The sequence below is a fragment of the Phalacrocorax aristotelis genome, chromosome 9 (genome assembly GCF_949628215.1).
Source record: "Phalacrocorax aristotelis chromosome 9, bGulAri2.1, whole genome shotgun sequence".
Taxonomy (NCBI): Eukaryota; Metazoa; Chordata; class Aves; order Suliformes; family Phalacrocoracidae; genus Phalacrocorax; species Phalacrocorax aristotelis.
The window spans coordinates 22,752,100-22,775,221 of record NC_134284.1 but is presented as its reverse complement, the minus strand read 5'-3'; the positions used below and the strand labels follow the sequence as shown (position 1 = coordinate 22,775,221).

At 39.1% G+C, this 23,122-nt stretch overlaps 1 protein-coding gene across 2 annotated transcripts in view; it reads right to left on the bottom strand.

The window, feature by feature from the left end:
- Positions 1-23,122, bottom strand: part of VRK1 (VRK serine/threonine kinase 1) — a 42,052-nt gene that overhangs the window by 15,893 nt on the left and 3,037 nt on the right. Inside the window, exons 2-12 of one of the 2 annotated variants that reach the window (XM_075103871.1) lie at positions 21,978-22,009; positions 19,346-19,506; positions 17,844-17,899; positions 13,457-13,526; positions 12,980-13,067; positions 11,474-11,582; positions 11,245-11,337; positions 9,546-9,678; positions 8,129-8,249; positions 7,014-7,072; positions 5,649-5,827 (exon numbers count right to left, since the gene is read on the bottom strand). In XM_075103871.1, the coding sequence (XP_074959972.1) occupies positions 5,649-5,827; positions 7,014-7,072; positions 8,129-8,249; positions 9,546-9,678; positions 11,245-11,337; positions 11,474-11,582; positions 12,980-13,067; positions 13,457-13,526; positions 17,844-17,899; positions 19,346-19,506; positions 21,978-22,009 (1,101 nt within the window). The remainder of the gene's footprint in view (positions 1-5,648; positions 5,828-7,013; positions 7,073-8,128; positions 8,250-9,545; positions 9,679-11,244; positions 11,338-11,473; positions 11,583-12,979; positions 13,068-13,456; positions 13,527-17,843; positions 17,900-19,345; positions 19,507-21,977; positions 22,010-23,122) is intronic. The other variant, XM_075103870.1, reaches the window with a different exon arrangement.

Sequence of the window (23,122 nt, the reverse complement as noted above, 5' to 3'; positions counted from 1 at the left end):
GGGGAACAGAAGAATTTATGCTAATGAACTCTCCTTTTGGACAGATCTTTACATTCAGTTCAGCAGAAAACATTAGTAAGATGACCATGGCTGTATAATTTTAGCCAAAGTATTATTTACTGGGCAAAGTAAGTGACAAAAGCTGGACGTATATCTCCAAAAGACTTAAAAATCCTACAGCTTTTTTTCTTTTTTGCTTTTGCCCATCTTTAACATACTGCTGATCATGCCAGTAAGCAGGCAGAATTCTTGTACTATTATCCTGTATTATAATTTTCAGTTCCCTGGTTCACACTAAAGAAATCAATAAACTGCCCACCTGTTTATTTGCATTTTTTAATAACAAGTAATAAATGCATTTTTAAGTATTGGATAATAATAACAGGCTTGATCTGACAGGACAAGGGGAGACAGTTTTAAACAAAAATAGGGTAGATTTAGACTGGATATAAGGAAGAAGTCTTTTACGATGTTGGTTGTAAAACACTGGAACAAGTTGCCCAGAGAGGTGGTAGATGTCCCATCTCTAGAAACTTTCATGTTCAGGTTGGACAGGGCTCTGAACAACCTGATCGAGTTGAAGATGTCCCTGCTCACTGCAGGGTGTTGGCCTAGATGACCTCTAAAGGTCCCTTCCAACCCAAACCATTCGATCATCTATTGTTCTGTTATTTGACCATTTTTTATAGTTACTACAAACCATTTTGACATATGATTTCCCTAAGGTTTAAAAAGTTCTTACACTGTATTCAAATGGGAGTCCAAATCTAGAGTTTAAGCCTTCTTAAACAAGGAATAAAATACCCCTAGCCTACCACTATAATTATGACTCATAAGTAACATACTAGAACACACTGAATTCAAAATGTGAATTCCAGAATCAAATACTTGGCATAAAGATGTACACTTAAAACTAAGCTTTGAACTAATCACAAAAAGAAAACTAATATGAAACAAAAACGGCTTATTTTACCTTACACGTATTTTGACCCATCTGGAGTTTTACCAATTTAAGGAAAATAAGTAGATAAACTGAATGATCATCTGTTCAAATGTCATTTCAACTATACATACACATTCTGTTATCCAAGATATTATCATAGAATCTTTAAGGTTGGAAAAGACCCTTAAAATCATCAAGTCCAACCGCTAACCTATCACTGCCAAGTCCACCACTAAACCATATCCTCAAGCACCACATCTACCCTTCTTCTAAATACCTCCAGGGATGGAGACTTAACCACCTCCCTGGGCAGCCTGTTCCAACGCCTGACAACCCTTTTGGTGAAGAAGTTTTTCCTAATGTCTAACCTAAACTTCCCCTGGTACAGCTTGAGGCCATTTCCTCTCATCCTATCACTTGTTACTAGAGAGAAGAGACCAACACCCACCTCGCTGCAACCTCCTTTCAGGCAGTTGTAGAGCGCGATAAGGTCTCCCCTCAGACTCCTCTTCTCCAGGCTAAACAACCCCAGCTCCCTCAACCTCTCCTCATAAGACCTGCTCTCCAGAACCTTCAACAGCTTCGTTGCCCTTCTCTGGACATGCTCCAGCACCTCGATGTCCTTCCTGTACTGAGGGGCCCAAAACTGAACACAGTACTCGAGGTGGGGCCTCACCAGTGCCGAGTACAGGGGCACGATCACCTCCCTGCTCCTGCTGGCCACACTACTCCTGATACAAGCCAGGATGCCATTGGCCTTCTTGGCCACCTGAGCACACTGCCGGCTCATGTTCAGCTGGCTGTCAACCAACACCCTCAGGTCCTTTTCCTCCAGGCAGCTCTCCAGCCACTCCTCCCCAAGCCTGTAGCGTTGCATGGGATCGTTGCAACCCAAGTGCAGGACCTGGCACTTGGCATTGTTGAATCTCATACTGTTGGCTCCGGCCCAGCGATCCAGCCTGTCCAGGTCCCTCTGTAGGGCCTTCCTGCCCTCCAGCAGATCGACACTTCCACCCAGCTTGGTGTCATCTGCAAACTTACTGAGGGTGCACTCCATCCCCTCATCCAGATCATCAATGAAGATATTAAACAAGACTGGCCCCAATGCTGAGCCCTGGCTTGTGACCGGGTGCCAACTGGATTTAGCTCCATTCACCATAACTCTTTGGGCCTGGCCATCCAGCCAGTTTTTAACCCAGCGCAGAGTGCACTTGTCCAAGCCGTGAGCAGCCAGCTTCTCCAGGAGAATGCTGTGGGACACAGTGTCAAAGGCCTTACTAAAGTCCAAGTAGACAACATCTACAGCCTTCCCCTTCATCCACTAAGCGAGTCACATTATCATAGAAGGTGACGAGGTTAGTGAGGCAGGACCTCCCTTTCATAAACCCATGCTGGTTGACCCTGATCCCCTGGTTGTCCCGCACATGCCACGTAATGGCATTCAAGATGATCTGCTCCATGACCTTTCCCGGCACCGAGATCAGGCTGACAGGCCTGTAGTTCCCCGGATCCTCCTTCTGACCCTTCTTGTAGAGGGGCATCACATTCGCCAGTTTCCAGTCATCTGGGACCTCCGCGGTTGACCAGGACTGCTGATAAATGATGGAGAATGGCTTGGCGAGCTCCTCTGCCAGCTCCCTCAGTATCCTTGGGTGGATCCCATCTGGCCCCATGGACTTGTGAACATCCAGTTGAAGGAGCAGGTCGGTGACTGCCACCTCTTCAACAACTGGGACTTCATTCTGCATACTAGCTCCATCTCTCAGCACAAGGGCCTGACAACACTGCAGATGACCAGTTTGACTATTAAAGACTGAGGCAAAGAAAGCATTAAGCACCTCAGCCTTCTCTTCATCTTTCCTGGCAAGGTTACCTTCCACATCCAACAAAGGAGGGAGATTCTCCCTGGCCCTCCTTTTGTCACTGTTGTATTCATAAAAATATTTTTTATCTTTAACGGTGGCAGCCAGTTTAAGTTCCAGCTGGGCCTTCGCCTTCCTAATCTTTTCCCTGCATAACCTCACAACATCCCTGTAGTCCTCCTGAGTCACCTGCCCCTTCTTCCAAAGGCAGTAAGCACTCCTTTTTTTCCTTGAGTTCCAGCCAGAGCTCCCTATTCAGCCAAGCCAGTCTTCTCCCCCACCTGCTCGACTTACTGCACATGGGGACTGCCTGCTCCTGTGCCTTTGAGACTTCCTTCTTTAGTAACATCCAGCCTTCCTGGACTCCTCTGCCCTTCAGAACTGCCTCCCAAGGGACTCTGTTAACCAGACTCCTTAACAATCCGAAGTCTGCCCTTCTGAAGTCCAGGGTAGTGGTTTGGCTGACCCTCTTCCTTACTTCTCCAAGAATCAAAAACTCTTATGTCATGGTTGCTGAGCCCAAGACAGCCTCCGACCACCACATCACCCACCAGGCCTTTTCTGTTCATAAACAGCAGGTCCAGCGGGGCACCTCCCCTGGTTGGCTCACTCACCAGCTGCATCAGGAAGTTCTCCCACACACTCCAGGAACCTCTGAGACTGCTTTCTCTCTGCTGTGTTGTATTTCCAGCAGATATCTGGTAAGTTGAAGTCTCCCACTAGAGCTAGGGCTAGAGATCGTGAGACTTCAGCCAATTGCTTGTAGAGTACTTACTTCATCTGTCTCCTCATCCTGTTTGGGTGGTCTATAACAGACTCCCACCAGGATATCTCCCTTATTGGCCTTCCCCCTGACCCTTACCCATAAGCACTCAACCTTATTACCGTCATTGAGTTCTAGACAGTAAAAACACTCTCTAACATACGAGGCTACCCCTTCACCTCTCCTTCCTTGCCTGTCCCTTCTAAAGAGCTTGTAGCCATCCACTGCAGTGCTTCAGTTGTGTGAGTCATCCCACCATGTTTCCGTGATGGCAACCACATCATAGTTTCCCTGGCACGCAATGGCGTCCAGCTCCTCCTGTTTATGGCCCATGCTGCATGCATTGGTATAAATGCACTTCAGTTGAACTATTGATCTCTTTTCCAACACAGGCATGCCACCCCTAGGCTCATTCCTAGCAAGCCTGGTTTTATCCCCTTCCCCCTTCGCATCTAGTTTAAAGCCCTCTCAACGAGGCCTGCTAACTCCTAAGCTAGAATCTTTTTTCCCCCTTTGCGACAGGTGAACCCCATCTATCTCCAACAGACCTGGGGCCATGTAAACTGCCCCATGATCAAAAAAACCAAAACCCCACCGCTGGCGCCAGCCTCTGAGCCACGTGTTAATGAGATGGGATTTCCTGTTCCTTTCCGTATGTTTTCCTCCATCCCATCGGTAGCCGGGAGACACTACCTGCGCTCCTGATCCTTCAAGCAATCGCCCCAGTTCTCTAAAGTCCCTTTTGATTGCCTTTGCGCCCCTCTCAGCTACCTCATCACTGCCAACCTGAACAACCACTAGCGGATAATAATTGGATCCTTTTACTAGCCTAGGGAGCTTCCTGGTAATGTCTTACCCTTGCCCCAGGGAGGCAGCAGACTTCCTTATGGGATGGGTCCGGTCGGCATACCGGACCCTCTGTTCCCCTCAGAAGGGAGTCCCCTACAACAATTACCCTTCTTTTTTTCTTACCAGCGGCCATTGTAACGCATGGGGCTGACTGGTTCCCTCTAGTCAACCCCTTGGGTGGATCACTGTCTGTATCTTTGTCCTCCTGGCCCTCGGGTTCCAGAGCCCCATACCTATTGTGTAAGGGCACCTGGGGGGGGGCGAAGTTGGCTGGGAGAGGATTTGCCCACTGCACCAAGCAGGGATCTGAATCCATCCTCCGTCTCTTGGGTCCCCTCCCTCTGCCTGGTGGCACAAGGGCAGGGGGGCCACTCCTTCTCTTGATGCTTCCATCTGGTGTGCTTGTCTCAGGGATGGTAGACTGGTGGAGCCACTCCCTATCCCCCTCTCACATTCCCTGATACTCCTCAGTCTCACAACTTCTTCTTTCAGCTCTGCCACCATGCTGAGCAGATCCTCCACCTGCTCGCACCTCACACGGGTCCTGTCTCGGGAGCCCTCCATGACTGGAGCAAGGCTCTGGCACTCCCTGCAGCCAGACACCTGGGTGGCTGCGTGTTTTAGTGGGAGTTCTGTCTGCATCGCCACATGCCTCCTGGTGATATCTCTTGTCCGAACAGAGACCATGGCTAAGTCTTTTCCAGGAGAGTGCAGACCACGAGGAGAGCTCGCCAGCTGCCTGCTCGCCCTGCCTGCGCGAACGCGCCATGCCCTGTTTGCCGCACTCCTGGTCGCTCGTGCTCCCTAGGGACCTGTTTAAATCTCCCGCTGTTGCCCCAGCAACGCCCAAGCCCCGTCTGCCTTGCTCTCAAGAGCAGCCAGTTGTTTTTGGCACAAGGGCCCCACGGGCTCTCTACCAGGTTCCCTGGCACAGGAAACCCCTGTTTCTACCCCAATCTAACGCCCAGTCACAGGACTTACCGTTGCTGCCGCCGCATGCCTCACCGACTGACTTTATGAAAGAATACCTATAAACACCATTCTGTATTAAGTTTAATAACAATTAGTGAAGTTAGAGAAATAATGCAAAAGAGGAGGACTTAAACATTTCACTATTTGCTTATTTCCTACTGGATGCAGTTATGACACCTACTTCCAATACCACTTTAATTCTTATTTGGCTCAAAAAAACCCCACACATTAAGAGATGACAAATTTTTAGAGTAAAAACCTTTTGCATGGGATTTGTTTGCAAGTCTCCATTCTCTGACAAGCCAAAGTCAAGTACTCCATCATCTTTTTGCCCAATGGCCTTAAGACCTTGCAGAAGTATTTCTCGGAAATGCTGATAAACAGGTTTCTCTTCATAGCTCAGTAGCTTCACCTTTTCCATATATTTGGCGATTTCATCTAAAGAAATGGTACCTCCAGTTAATTTCTATTTGAAAACATTTTAATCATTCATTTTTACCACAGAAGAGTCAGAAATTATGCATGCACTACTTATGCCATTTTTTGAAATGGTTATTTATAAACTCATAATTATGACTTTACTACAACACATTTTAGAAAAAAATTATACCGAGGTTCATTAACCAGTGATGACAGCATCACTGTTTTTTACACACTCGTTGCAATGAAGAAAACAGTCAGTCGTAAAAAATGTAATAGGCCAATCTTCACCAATGAATGCTTGTTTACATGATATTTCTTATGTCTATATTTAAAAATACTGACAGGAACCTCAATGTTATCCCAGACTTCTTCAGTTCAAGACTGAAACATATTAAAAAAAACAGATGAAACATCTGACCACTGAAAAACCAAACAAGTCACACTTTACATAGAAAATACTCTTCTGATCACCAGCAGTAGCTGGAAATAACTAAATATTTAAGTTTAAGATCCTCAGAAAGTGTGTTTCTAATAGTCAGGGTTTTTTTTAAAAAATAAATCTACTCAGCAAATCACCAATGCCAAATAGAAACAATCTAGGACTTTCAGTTCTCATTACTTTATTATTTTGGATCTCTAAAATTCAGCTGTGGAAAACCAATTTACACATTTCATGTTTGCAAATACTTAATACTGTCATTAGTTAGAAGCACAGTGTCTGCAGTTCATACAACTGCAGCCAAGAGTCTAGAACTTCTCCAAATCAACAATCTAATTCATCCCACTTTGTTGCTGCTGATAAAAGTAAGAATAGGTACAAAACTTAAGTAAACAAGGAGGACTTAAAGAAGCAACAAATTAGAGTACAATGCCTGAGACACACCTCTCTGGAAAAAAGCTGCTGACAGTCTGACAACTCCTCACCTTTTGCAGCAACTGAACTGATCTGTTTTTATTTGTATACAGAGTAGCACAGCCTACCCTATGTAAACACGAATTTCAGAGCTTCTATCCATTGTGTAAAGTTGTCTACAATTTGATGATGGCACCCAAACAGATTGATAGCTTTGTTTTGGGGTTGGGGGTTTTGTGTTTTTTTGTTTGTTTTGTTTTTTAAAGAAAAAGGACATTAAAACAAATTATTAGCCAATGCTTACCACATGGTACAAACCAAAGTATTTTAATTTAAAATAGCTCTTACCTGGTTTATTTTTCCCAGGAAAGCATTTGTCCATCAAAACTGAAATATTATCTCTACATCTGAAAAACAGAATTATTCAAAACTATTGTTTCTTTCAAACTTTGAATCTTGTCCTGTTTTGATAGACTTCCTAAATACCTAGCTTGGGCCACTGTCAGAGACAGGAAAAACTACTAGATAAACCTTTGGTATGACTTAGTGAAGCAATTTTCAGTAGTGCAGTACATTTGAGAACCTGATGAATGCCAGACAGGCTACCTGAGATATTGTAAGTTTTCGTTCAACAGTTTTCAATTCCTATAAAAGCAAGCAAGTAGAAGACTGAAGGAAAAGAACTAGTCCATTTTAAATCCTCACATACCAATGTTCTCACCTCTTCCTGCTAAAGGACTCCTTCTCTAGCTGATATTATTCAGAGCAGATCACCTGCCAAAATAATAACTGGGAGGAAGCAGGGGTAGCTTTGCTAACATCAATGGAGGCCAAAGCATTAAAAGTAGAGATAAGGAAGCCAGGTAACAATTACTTCTTAATGAGACAGAAACTGCTGTGCTGGGACAGCTTTCTTCATATTAAATACCTGACAACAGAGGGTTCAACAAGGGTGGGGGAAGACAAAGGTATGTAACAGTGAGTGAGGGACAAAAAAAAAAAAATGTTTTTAATCCCACATTAGCAGCCCTCTAGCTGGAATGATGCTCAAAGACATTTAAGATCCACCTTTCACTCTCATCTCTGCCACTGACTTCAGAGCATGGTGTTATAATGCGTACTCGTACTCCATGCTTCAGCTCTCTTTCTGTGAAGCAGGACTAATGGTTTCCTGCATTCTGATTAGAATACTGCTCTGGTTAAGCCAAAAAGCACTCTTAAGGACAATACTGTGGTGGGTAAACCAGCATCTCACATACGCAAAAAGACAGAGTAGAATAGTACAAGTAAAATTTAATTACAAACCAAGGATACATGAGACACAATGAAGGGAAACAGGGGGACATACAAAACAATAGGCTACTCACCAAAAAGGAACATCGAAAATACAAAGCTTTTCTACATAAAGACATTTTACTCCTATTTTCAGTTTCAAAGGAGAAAGAAAACAAGTAGTTTCTCACCTCATTTTTGAGTCTTTGACAAAATTTGGATCTTTCAAATTATCCTCCCATGGTAGATGGCCACTAAGCCAATGAATCATACAGTAACCCAAAATCTCCAGGTCACCACGTCTGGATGGCGCTAAATATATATGCACGCATATGAAAAGAACTGTAAGAGCAGCTAATAAAGCACGCATAGTTTAACAACAGCTAAAATTTGCAAATATGTTAAGACAATAGAAAGCCAATGCAAACAATGTAACACTACAGTATCTGTTACTTATTTCTTTATTTTGGTGTGAAAGCAAGGAAGAAAAAAATATTGTTCCTACATCTGGAAGGATAACTTAATTTTCAAGTCCTTTATCAATCTTTCTTCTACTCAAGGATATGACATGCCCAGTTTGGGAAGCTTTTTAAGTACTGCAATTGTGGAAAAAATAGAGCAAATTAGTGAAGTGACTCACTTTCTGTTTGAAAGAGTTTTTAGTTCCCTTCTTCTGTAAAAAGGTAACAGTGCTAAAACCCCAGCTCCTGAAAAAAAAAAATTCCATAATGCTGGCCTTAAACGGCCACAGTGTGGCCTGAAAACTGAACAGAGGACAATAATAGATCAGATCCCTAAAAGCCTTGCCAAAAAACCCCAGAAACCACGCACATGTACATTGGTCACAGACTACAAGAGAAGTACAAAGGGGCAAGTCAAGTCATCTTTGTTCGTGTTCAGTTTTAAGCATAGGTGCAACAGCTCATCCTGAAGTAAATAATAAATTTCAACAACTGAATTTTTGCAGGACACACTTTTATGCTAATAAAAAAAAAGAATGAAGAAAATAAAATTGATATTCACTATAAATGCTGAATGTTTCATCAGACATAGACCTGTCCTTTTCATGTTCAACCTTTTCTCACTTCTCGACTTTTGATATTTGGTGACTACAGGCATAATTATGAAATAATATTTCATAATTAAATGAAGTTTCATTTTAAAAAATCTTATAAATATTAAGCCATAATCAAGATAAAGAATACTGTGCATCTTTGCCAAATATGATGGAACTATGCTCACACTGATAACAAACTATCTCCTGAAAACAGGGCCTGTTTTTCTATCAAGATCTCATAAGCACTATTCCATTTCTACTTAGTTAATAAAAAGCAATACACTAAACATTTTAACATTCTTTATAAATTAAGGTAATCTATTTAAGAAAGTTACATTAAAATACAGTAAATTAATATCAAAGTAAAAGTTAGCAAATGGAAAAAAGAAAAATGCCTGCATAGTCCATAGAGAAAAATAATTTAAAAAAAAAATGTTATAGATTCAGAAACCTGGTCGTTAACACAACTCAATGTGGCAAATTAAGTCTTTTGTGTTTATAAAAAGGATGCAAAAATGCCTATTGCTGAGGAAGAAGTTTTACATCCTTACCCACACCCTTGTGTGCATCAATGCTGGTATACTCAATAGTTCCATCGTGACACCTTTTAGGATCTTCTTTATATACTTTGTGAACTCCGTCAGGACAGTATCGGTAAGCAAGTCCATAATCCACCAAGTACACCTAGTAATTTCCACAAAGAATTCTAAGATTAAAGAACTATAAATACAAAAATTATACAAATAATAAATGTAACTCCCAACCATTCTCAGAAATTCCTAAAAATTATTAAAAATGGTACGGTTTTTTACTTTAAATTATCCTTTCCTTATTGCTTTATTGAGATTACTACATACGATTTGAAAACGTGACAGACAGGTTTTCCATATAGCGGCCTGATCTCGAAGTCATTTCTTGTTGATGCAGAGAAGTACAGTAAAAGAGTCTGTTATTACCAGTAAAAAAAAAAAAGTCTTATTTATAACTCCATGAACATTACACCTACTGTGCTACTCTCTTTAAAGTCAGCTGTCCCATTTGAACACTACTACATAGTATTACCTCTCAGTAACTCCACAGCTTCTTTAATGGAACTGAGATTATTTTACTTATTTCATGAGCTAAAACATTTGGATAAGACGACATACATAATTCTGAAACTCTAGTATGCATTGTTTGAGTAGTAAAGAGAGTTAAAAATGCAGAAAAATGAAAGAGTTCCATAAATGAAGTGGAACAATCAACACTCTAAAGACCGATTTTTCCAAGTAACAGAACACTTATTTGATGGATTTTTTGAACAAAGGAATGAGGTAACAATGCAGACAGGCAAACATAATTTACTGGTATGCTATATAATTTGAAGCTCCCACCTGCAAATACCTGTTTGTGAGTCAATTTTTTAATCTTGAGAATTTCTCTAGAATATTAGTTAGGGCAAATAGTCAATTTGATAACTGTCCAGCAAAATGCATAAAACACCCATAGAATATTGTCATGGTTTTAGCTGGGATAGAGTTAATTTTCTTCACTCTAGCTGGTATAGTGCTGTGCTTTGAAATTAGCATGGGAAAAAAACCTGTTGAGATAACACACAGATGTTTGGGCTGTTGCTGGGCAGTGCCTGTACTAGTCCAGGACATTTCTAGCTTCCTATGCTCTGCCGGGTGCACAAGAAGCCAGGAGGGGAGGGGGCGCAGCTAAGAGAGCGGATTCAAACTGACCAAAGGGATATTCCATATAATGTGACGTCATGCCCAGTATGTTACCTGGGACGGGCTGGCCGGGGGAGGAGGAAGCAATCGCGGCTCGGGGAGGGGCAGCGTCAGTCAGTGGGTGGTGAGCGGTTGTATCATTTCTGTGGTTTTTTTTCCTGTTTTCCCTTTCCCTTCCTTTTCCCTTTTATTATATTAACGTTATTGTCATTATTATCATAATCATTTATCATTATAATTTTATTGTAATCATTAAACTGTGCTTATCTCAACCCACAAGTTCTTTTGCTCGTCCGATTCTCTTCCCCATCCCACAGGGGTGGGGGGGGAGTGAGCGAGCGGCTGCGTGGTGTTCAGTTGCCAGCTGAGGCTGAACCACAACAAATATTAACTAGATATAAATGTCAAGCAGAAATAATGTTACCATATACATTCTTAAAAATGAGCTTCTGGTAGATTTCACAGGTTCAAAGCTCTTCGATGTGTTGTCAAATAGAAGGTTTAAACCATTAGGAATAAAATGCATCAGAAATACCTGATGAGGGTTCTTGTAACTCACAAGAAGGTTTGAGGCCTTGATGTCTCCATGCACATATTCATGCTCATGGACGTATTCCAGAATATCAAGCTAACAAAAAAAAAAAGTCATATAAATGCAGTACCCAGCTCCACCCAGCAGAGGACCAGTAGTCAGCACAAAAGTGTGATTTAGCTGAGACTTACACAGGGAAGCCAGATAGTAAAAATATATTTTTTAAACTTACTATTCTCAGGCCTAACTGGAGTACAGTTTTATGGGAAAATCGCTTTGCATTCTCTTCACACATCTTCTGAAGATCCCTGCCAAATCGATCCATTATCATAAATCGGTAACTAAATTCAAGGAAAAAAACCCAACAGTGAAGTTATTGAATTGTACTTAGCAAAGTATTTTACCTACATTTTAATTGTACAAATTACTGATTGAAAAAAACTGCAGGTACACAGGAAACAAGTATATGGGAAATACTTGACTTCTTTTAATATTGTACATCAATTCTTTAACTTCTTTACATCAGCTAGTCAAAACTTTGTTCATCAAAAGAACTGTTCTTTATTCCTGGATAGTTATGCAATACAATAACAAGTACCCACAGAGGAAAATCTCTGTATTATAATTCACTATAGGTAAAACCAAGCATCAATCACTTATAGAGACACATTTTTTACTTTACAAATGACTAGGTGATTTAACATGGTTACTTAAAAAAGTTAGTTTCTTGAAACGTATTACAACCTTTTATTAAAAAGAAAAATCTCCCAGTTGCCAAAGGTGCTTTGATATTCATTGCTATAGCCAAGCTGGTTCTATTACAGTAAGAGCTCTTAGAAGCTATATTTAAGAATCTCATGCATTAAATACTGAATGCAAAGAAAAGTTGATTTGGGAAAAAGTTATATCTACTTTTGCCTCTCAAAATTAATGTTGTTTTTACATTACATTTGTTTTGAAGTTTACGAACTACTGAAACAATGACAATTCTGACATATTAAACATACACACCAACTGCTCTAGGTAGTGGCTCACACAAAGACACCTGACCTACTATAAGCTGCCAGAGAGCTACTAAAACTTCTTGCAGCACAGCTGTACAGAGAAAGCCCACTAGGAAACAAGGACTGCTACATAAACAGGCATAGCATTCAAGACCAAGTAACTAAAACCCTTCATGACACGCAACAATACTAAAAACTACTGCTAGACTTAAGACAAATTTAACATCAGACTAGAAATTATTCTAGCTCACAAAGTAAGTCAAAAAACCCCAAACTTATCCCTATGGAAAATAAAATAGATCAAGAGAAAGCACTAAGTCCTTTAGATGTGTGAGTGAAAATTCCCTTTAAGTGCACACGACACCAGAAGAAAAACTTTAAAAGTAGTCATATTATTCAAGGACTTATACATTAGAAGTCGACTTTATTTTAATTCAGATATGAAAAGCTTCTAAACCACATAGGTATAGCATCACTGTATTACAGCAATGTTCTAAACAAATGAAAACTAAATCACTAAGAATGTAATAGACACAAATACAAGTATCACACAGAATACAGATAACGTGTTTCTGTTCCTTAAACGTAGGCTGTTATGAACACGAACCTTTACAGCAGAAATGAACAACATGAAGATAGCTGGAAAACACATCTGATAGAGTAAATTAGGCTAAAAGGGATACTGGTTGTGGATAAAATAAATCCCAGTGTATGTCAACAAAAGATATATTCACCTGTTTCCATTTTTTTCATGCAAGCCAGAACCCCAGTATCTTGGTACACCTAAATATTTCAATTTATGGGACTTAGTCCACTTCTGAACTGTAAATACAAATAAAGATACGTTCATGAATTCGCATCAGTAGAGACTTACATAAAGAGTATTCACATCACTTACAGTTTCTGCATACATGTGAGCTGCTTATTTCATGGAAATTTGAATGCAAAGTATACTGCAAAGTTAATGACACATCTGTTGTAGGGACAGAGATGCAACTAAAGTTTTGATTTTGACAATACCATCAACACAACTATAGAGAATATCTTACCAAAAAATCCTATTTTTACTGTATGTCTGAATCAGATTTCAATCATTCAAAAAAATTTTTTAATTACCTAAAAAGATTCTTTTAAAGTTTGACCTTACTCCTGTAGGCTCTACTTTCCTAAATGCTTGTAGTTCATTAAAAACATTTTAATAGACTGCTTACTTTCATCTGGCTTAGCAGCTCGCATGTAGAACTTTAATTCAGTAAAAAGAGGTCCATTCTGGCTGGGTTCCTTTAAGACAATTTAAGATTAGTTAAAAACTGCTGTGTTAGTACCTAATAATTATTCAAAGCTCACAAAATGTAACAGTCACCCTATAAAAGCATATTGTCCCTCAAATGCTCTACCCAGTGCTGATAAATTCAATAGAATATGTTCTTTTTATAAAAGAAGGTTGGCTCTAAAATGTTATTTTAATTACAGATGGCTTAACATCAAGGGTATCAAAGAATCCTTTCCCATAAGAAAAAAATGAAAGAATAACAAATTAACTGAACTGTATAGAATTACCATGAATAATTGGCAGCAAAAGTTTAGCAGAGAACATTAAACAACATTCATTATCTCAGATTTTCCAGATTAAGGCTGGATTGCATCAGTTGCAATAGTCATTAGTGAGCCTAAAATAACACCTGAAATGTTTTGATGGGAAAATCTTAAAAAAGTTTGAATTCTTACTGAACATAAGGTATTTTGTTCCCTTCCTACATTAGTTGATCAAGGTAAAAAAATTACAGAGGATTTCACAATTTCTCTTAAACTACATTCTAAGAACTATGCCTATTTTGACTTCAGAGTCTACCTTCTATTTAAGCTAACATAAGGTATCTCAGTTCCATTTTCTAGAGACAAATCTCTGGTAACCACATATTACAAGTAAAGTGCAAGAGAGAAATTAGTTTGAAAACACCAAAGCTTTGAAATACTGCAAGAATTGCAAATGGCCAAGTAACTGTACTCTACATTTCCCGAACTTAGGGGAGGGGAAAAAAAAAGTGATCTCATGTCTTGCAGTTTTTCAGTGATTGATTTTGAGGTAAGTTTAAGCAAATTTATTTCAGCCTAGTTACTCTCATATGTCCAAACCCATTCTAGCTCAGTGAAAATACCCATTTTGGAATATTCTACACTTAAAAATCTAACCAGAAACAATTGCATGATTACTGGCAAAGAAACCCAGAAAGAATAAAATCACATATTAGCCAAAATTCCAAGATATGTAACATCAATCTTAAATGGTTCTAATTGTAACTCTTAAATGCAGATGTAGAAATCCAGAAAACTGCTAAAGTCCGGACTGTACGACTCAGCTAATAGAGGTTTCCTGCTGTCCGACATTAACGAAGCAACGTAAAGAGACCAAACACACTGATGAACGTGGGCTTTCATGTGCATGTGATGCACTGGCTCAGAGTAGAATGACCAGTCAGAATGGGAGCAGGTATCAGCTGAGGCACCACTCCTAGGCCTGGACACTCGATTACAAAGCTACTGCCTATCTCCTCCTCACTTCCTCCAGCAGCATTGCCCTGGTAAACAATGGAGCCAAGACAACAGTTTTCTGGCCCCTTATTGTGGGGCCAACGTTCAGACTTAAGCCATGAATTGGAAGAAAAACAAACCCAACTAGACTGACTGATCAATGCACATAAACTTTGGTACATGCATATTTACTCTGTTTATTTATCCTCTATGGACAACAAATTAGTGATACAGAGATTATCTATAAAGAGAAAGGTTAAACAGCTGAATTCTTATACTGCAGTTATCTTGAACAAACGATATTTGACCTATTCACTTGTTTCTGTGTAGCAAAATCCATTAATACTCTAACTTAATTAGAATATAAACAATTCATATTCATTTGATTCAATTTACATAGGTTTGAAGAAAGTTATTTTCTTACTAAAGTACAGCTAAAAACTGTAGGTGTTCAAGATTCTTAAAATATTTATCTTTAAATAAATTATTCCACAAAAATATGTCTCAGTGCTTAAAAAAAGATATATCTCTCTATAGTCAGAGCAAATGCTGAAAATCTGGTATCTTTCCATACTTGGGGGATGGATAAATGATTTAAGCATAAAACAGATCTTCATGTTGGTTATAAAGCTGTTTCCCCATAATACCATTAATTCTACATACAGATAAACAAACTCATAAGCTATGTTAAAAAGGCTCATGTAATGATGTCCAATATTTGCCACACTAGTCATCTTGCAATACACTAAAACCAGAAAGACTTCAAACACAAATTTCTACAACTTTATGCCCAGGGTCATTATAAACACGATTTGCAAAACTGAAATTAAGTCTAATTAGAAAAGATATCATAATGAAAGAGATTATGGAGTACATGTTGAAACCCAGCAAATTTCTTCAAGTAATATTTTAACAATTCTAATCTTTTACTGTCAGCAATTTAATGAAGTGTTATTAAACTCTGCATCCACTCCTGAACAATGACATCTGAAAGGTCCACATGTTAAAAAGCATTTCTTTTTTTAATAAAAACTGTGATTCATTTTGTACCGCTCAGACATCAATACTATGAGGATATGTCAAAGACTAAGCCAATTTCCATCCCGCTTTAATAGCTTAATTTGGAGAACATTACTATAGAAGCACATATTTTGTTAAACACTTATAATTGTTCAAAGCTGTTAACCACTTTGCTTCAGCTGATAGTTCAACTAGGAATCACTCAGGCATTAGAAACCAGGCCCTCATCCGTAGCTGAGTTATACTAGACTGTAGAGGCATAATATGTTATGGGTCATTTGCGAGGGCAGCACAAAGACTGGGGCTACTCTTTATTGCCATAAAGACAAAATTATAAAAGACAAATTAAAAGTAAGTAGTCATTGGAGAGATTAGCAATGGGGGTATTTACAAATTGCTGCAACAAAGCGAATCTAGCACAAAAGCAACCCAAATGTTACAAGTCTTCTAATATTTAGAGCCCAAAGTGGAGGAGAAGAGATGCAGATGGACAGGTTTCAACCTCGGAAGGGCAAGGAGAGCAATTACGCACAGTATAAAATAATGCATATCTGACAATTCTCCAAGCAAGTCAAACTGGATTCTCCCATGGAAGTTAAATGGCACTCTGCTTCCTGATCAGTCCAAACTCAGCAGGAGCCAGTAATTAGGAGCCAATGCCTCCCATAGGTGAGCCACTGCTGGTAACATGAAAATCCATCATCTGCCTCTAAAACAGCCCACAGCTCCATCATAATGGACACCCGCTGCCCTTGATGGCACAGGTTGGGCATGTAAAAGCAGGTTGCCACCACACAACAGCTGCAGGCTGGAGCTCAGGTCTATATGGAATTCCTGCCCACAAAAACCGAAGGTGGTGGCAGCAGCACACTGACGTTGAAAGTGTGGTAGTTTGGCATTTGCATTGTAAGCAGTGCTTTTTTTAGCAAGTGAAAACGTTTTGGAAAAAGGGTCATCACCAAGAGTATCTTGAGGTGTCTGAACAGTATTAAAACCAGTACTGTAGAATTTCTCTGTAGTCAACAGATATAAATATCAAGATTAAAGGCACATACTAACTAAAATGTATTCTATTCTAAATTAACCTGATCTTTTAGTTTCAGTAACAAATGTTATAAGTATTAACATATTTACATAAGGGGCCAGCTATTGCAGTAAAGCATTTCAGTATCCCCATATAGTTAAATAAATAAAAGATTAAAACCCTGCAGTTCTGAACTGTGCTGAAGAACTGATTTTTAACATTGTGAAGCTCTTGTACAGTTTTCTGGTATTTGCTTTTGTCACAGGACCAAGAGTACCACCAAGGTAATGACTGGTCTGGATCGACTGTGGTTATTCCCATATTCCCAGGTTTTTCACTAAGACTTTACCAGGGAATCATATATAATAGTAGAATCTACACAAAATAATCTAGCAAAATTTAAAGAAAAATAGTTTATACCTTAGGAAGAGAATATTATAGCCAAATCAAGTTAAACAATTCTTTTTTAAGACTGAAAACATAAGAAAATTTCAACTAATAGAAAGAATTTGCTTTTGTTAAAAATTATGTGCCAATGCCATCTTAATTCAATAGAAATCAGAATATATATGTGTTTTATGATAAAATATTTAAAGGACTTTATATCTGTGGCGACCTCAGGAATCAAAGTTTTGCTGTTTCTTCTCCCAAGCCATCTGTCAGCTTACCAACATCCAGTGGTGAGCAACAGTTCACAGACTCACCACTGATTCACAGAAATTCTCCAAAAGCTAGCCAGATGTAATTAATTTTGTGATATTTGGGCTGTTTACAGGAAGCAGCAAATGAAACAGAATCTGATCAATTTCATGAACCTTTTTCAACTCCACTGATGTTCCATTATCTACCCTCATACATAGGTGTCCCAATTCTCAGCAGCATTCCTCTGTATCAGCACACTTTTGTTTTAAACAGCACTATGGAATTGTATTTTTTTCAGTCAGAAGATGTTTTAAATTACACATGCTACTCTACAACAAACATTTTCAAGTTGTGAAGTAAAGATTCAAATGCTCTCTTACCACTTTTGCAACATAAGGTGCGTCACTGCCAACTGGTTTTGAAGAATTAACATCAGCTGTTAAAAAAGAAGCATTTATTAGTAGTAGGAGAGGAAACAGTCATAAAACATACTTATCTGCTATGCAGCATAGACAAACAAATGACAAAGCAATTAAGTACTGACGTGAACATGTATCGGTACCTTAGACTTCGGTAAGAGACCTTCTCTATTTGGCAAGGATACTCTGTCTACATGGATGTAGGTCTTGCATTCTCCCTTCTGTTTGAGAACAGGCAGCTTACTATAAGGAATTCTTTTTTATTATTTAGTAATTTTTTCCTAGTCAATATAATTTGTTCCCTTTCTAGGACTGCGATGAATGTACAAAGCTGTGAACATAAGGATGAAAAACGTATTTTGCCACGTCATGTATTCAGAGTGACTTTCTGTAGCTACTAAGCTTTTGGTATTTGTGACAGGAGATACAGGTATGAAGGACATCAAGTTAGGCAAGCACAAATTACAGGAACAGTCAGGGGCACAGCTTTGTGCAAATGATGGGGAACCAAAGGGCAAGCTTTGGCTTGAACAACATAGGAATTCTTAACACAAAGAACTACACAATTTGAGTGAGCTGGAACTCCAGTCTCAGTAAATTTAGTAGCTCATTGAGCAAGGCTGAGTAACTAGTAGAGAGCTTCTTTGGCAAGAAGCCACCTGCTCGTCCTGTTTTTCTTCTTAATCCACTTATGCTGCAGTCTGTTCATTTTGAAAGCAGGATGGATTCTTTTTTTTCCTCCAACTCTGTATGAATTCAGTGCAATTTTTTCACCATGAGGAGGAAGATCATAAACGCGTAGCAAAAGAAAACCTTATTATCATGATCACATAAGCTTTCATCCCTTCAAAATTGTTTGGAAAATTACTAGGAGCAATCAAGGTTTTTTTTTTTAATTCCCTGAGGTATCCTCAATACCTCTCTTATCTGTTCATTTGTTCAAATAACAGAGAGAGCAAGTGTGGAACACTACCCACGAAAAGAAGTCTTCCTTGAATTCAATAAACAGCATTGCAAAACAAGAAAACATCAAAAGCAGCACCAAAGTTACAACCAGCCAAAATACTGGCTGGTCAGCTGCCTCCATAGAGTATGCTTAGACAGTTTCAGTTCCAAATTTGTGATATAAAGACACTTATGTAAAAAACCCTTCTTTCAGCCAGACCGAAAAATCAAAATTAAATAAACACTAAACTATCCTTCACTGCTAAAAAGCAATAAAGATTTTGGTTTTTAAAAAATGAATGAACTACCACCAGAATCTCATACAACTAGAGTGCTTACAATGACCGTTTGTCCACTCCTGTCATTTTTTGCCCCACACCATGACCAAGCTAAGGTTCTAGTGAAAAAAAAAAAATCACTTGAAGACACTCTTCATTTATAACTTAGGGTCAATTTTTCATTGCTTTGAGTAAACATCTCACTCTCCACTTTAAAGCATCAAAGATAACTACACTTACCAAGGTATAGGCGTCCAAAGCCTCCTTGCCCTATAGGGACACCTAATTTCCATTCTTTTCTTGATGTATCTGCTAGAACCTCCCCCAGAGTAAATGCCTCAGCAAGTTTCCTTTTTGCAGGGGCTCTTTTTCCAGTAGTCCTCTTATTATACGGCATTTTCCTTGGAGGGAGAGGAGGGAAGGGAAGGAAAGAGGAAAAAAAAGAATATCATAGGTTACATGCTGACCAGGCTTATTTTACATAGAAATCTGGTGGAAGCATGAAAAAGTATGAATTGTTTAAGTTTTAATTCGTTACTACAAAGATACTTTAAAGGAAATATAGTAAGTAGTTACACTGGCATGAATTCTAAGTGAAAACCAAGTAATTTTTCCAGGCATGACAAAAAAACTTGACAGCAAAAATCTTCACCAGATAAACCTATTAGAAGACCTTGCCGATATAAAACATGCTAGAAAAATCTCCAAATCTATCATACTCAACCAATCACAATGAATCATAGGTCTAAACTTAGAAACAAGTAAACTAATGAAATAAACCTCATCAGTTTTCTTGGAGTGAAACTTACTGAAGAAGTGTCATATAGTCCAAGTCCTCAGTAATACTGAGGAATTCCTCTTAGCTGTAAAAAAAAACACCCAAAAAATCAAGCCATTCAAGCAGTTAATTATTTTTTCTCCTATATAACTGTAAGCAACAAAAATGGAAGTCTGCTTATTGTTCACTGGGCAGCATTTAGTAGATCATCAACAAACTAGTATATAACTACCTATTTTGAGATCATAAATGGAAAAGTATTACCGTTGCCTTCTCCCAACCTCAGGCACAGTATTTCTGGAAATACTGCTTAATGGCCCACTGGAACCAAGCAAGTGCATCTTTCTGAAGAACAGGCCTCGTTTTGAGCAAATAAATGTTTTGAGTTTTTAGCAGAGACAGATTTTGATTCAGTAGAAGAACTTACTGAATATGCAGCCATGATATGGCAAAGAGTGCACTAGATCTCTTTACATTTAAGACCTCCATGATTTGTTTTACAAAGAACTGATCCTTCCCTCTACCTTATGAGGATAAAGGCATACAGAGCCACAGTCATTTTCTAAAGGATATCTTTCTGACTGGTGGGATTTTATTATTTTGCTTGGGGAAGCAGAAAGGAATATTAATACCCAATTCAGGAAGTTTCTGAATAGCAAAATATCTTTTTCCCATTCATCTAGATACTCAATACAATAACCCTAAGCCAAATGCAGTTAGTTAACATCAGTTTTCCTCTTTTAGTTCTGATGCTCCTCTAGGACTTTTTCTGACTTCCCAAATAGAAAACCACATAACTATGACAGCTGTTCCAAAAGCACTCCCCCCTCTACAAGCCTCTTTTCTGACTGAGTAGTATCTTCAGGAAATTTTCTTCCCCAAACGTCTGTCACCCAGCTAACATCTGAAGAAAGCAGCCCATACCCATTTCTCCACTTACTAAATGCAAGAATAACTGTCAAGTTTCATGTCAGCTAACACCCAAGTCTGCAGCTGCGAACAACCAAACCCCTAGGGCGCAGAATGTGACAGAACATAGCCCAACAATGGATGGAGCAGGGCAACGATGTCTGGGCATGTCATGCCCAAGGAGCGGGGCGGAATGAATACAAGGGTCAGCCCAACATAAGAGTATAAAAACTAAACGGATAGCAAAAGAATTTTGAAGAGAGCAATGGGCTTGAGCTGGTTTCAACTCAGGTATTCATTCCCGGTGGCTGGGGCCATCAGCATCGTGACGGTGAGCATATTATATACACTGGTAATGAGAATCACATCGGCATTGCAACTAAACTGTGTATTGCAATTGCTGTAATTTGCCACGTGTTACCGACACTTGTATTGTTTTCAGTATGTTTTATATCACTCTCCTAAATCAGAAATCCCATATAGCATCAACTACCTCCGAATAAGTAAATTTGATATTAAATATTATGCCCTCCATATGTGGCAGATCTAAAAGAATGTGGTCAGAGAGTATAAGCACCAAGCAGTCTGCAGACACCAGTCATTCAATATAGGAATAAATGCAGAAGAGAAGGTGTATGACTCATGCCAAAGAAAAGTTCTGCTTTCTCAGGGTCCTTATTAAACTGAGAAGTATCTCTGTGTCATAGAACCGCACCTGAACAGCTACTGTGGTTAAATGAGTAACTTCAACAAAACAGTATTATGAAATACTCACATCACAAGAAGATGGTTTGAAAAAAGGAATGAACTACCACCAGAATCTCATAGAACCACAGTGCTTACAATGACCATTTGTCCACTCCTGTCATCTTTCTCCAACACCATGAACCGAGCTAAGGTTCTAATAATAAAAAAAAAAACAACACACCACTGGTATTTATCAATACTTATATTGTGCAAGCTTCGTCATTATTACAAAAATAGGATTTTTAACTCTGCATTACTTTCCCATATTTCCACTTATTTCTCTATCACAACATTCTTCCCTATAATTAAGATACATGATGTCACACTTAAAATTTAATGCTAACTTTACCCAGACCTTTATCCATACCCTGCTCTCAAGAAACTCCTCTCTTTTCAATTCTTTTTTTTCCTTAATCTTCAAGGTGATACATACTGTACTGTCTTAGAGGAAGGTTCTTCCTCCAGATTTTCTACAGGAAAAGAATTAGACTTCCAAGCACCAAATGCAATTGCAGCTCACTCAGCTAAGCCCATACCAATGAGAACATAATGGTGTCAGAGCGCCAGAAGGAACAGAGGGTGGTGGGAATGGCTATGTGTTGATATCACTTACAAGATCAGGCCAAAAAGATCACAGCAGACCTTTAAGCAGCTCCTCAGGACACCCAGATCAGGAAAAGGATTAAAACAAAGGACAGACTGAAACCACTAGAAGTGATAATGGAAAATAAGCCAGAAGTCTGAAGCCCCAGGACTGACTCACATAAGGAGAAAAACGAAGTGCAAATATCAGCAGTGGCCTAATGACTCAATGTGGGACAAGACCACACTCACTGTCATGTATATGTTTTTGTATCCTTTACAAAATGAGCATACTGTCCTCAAGCTAAGAACAATATAAGAGACATGAAGAGGGCATGAAGGACTGCATCCCTTGACCTCCGCATTGCTACGAATAATTCCAGCGAGACTTGGACAGATGCACTTAGATGCCTGAATGCTGGACAGACTGCTGTCCAGTAAAATAAAAATTTGTAGCCTCTTTTTCAATAAAGCTAGCAAGCCAGTGAAATAAAACTATTGATATGCTTTACATCTTGACATTCACAGCGAGTCTCTTAATAGTAGCCTCGCTTAAAGGGGAATTAAGTTTTCTTAAAATAGCTCTTCAGGAGTATTGAACAAGCTGGTGTTTCCCTTTTTCTTTTTTTGTTTGTTTTTGTTTTGTTTAATATGGTCAGTAAATGTATGCCTGAAGGTATTTAGCTGAAAAAAAAATTAGTGACAACTTCCCTTTACCCATAAAAGCAAAAATTCAAAATGGACATAAGTTTGAACATCCCCAGCTGGGAACCTGCCCTTAACAAATACACTAGATACACATACATGGTTTCTTGGCTGTCTATATTCATATCCATCTGTTAAGATGGCACCGTGCCTACTTACAAGTTGGTCAAACTATCAGTAGGCCATAGGTGCCAAACACTGATCGCTTTCAATGGGCGGCATGCACAATACCGAGCACTCGCTCTTTTGCAAAAAAGCTGTTATCCATGGAAATATTTAAGCAATGGCTGCACATG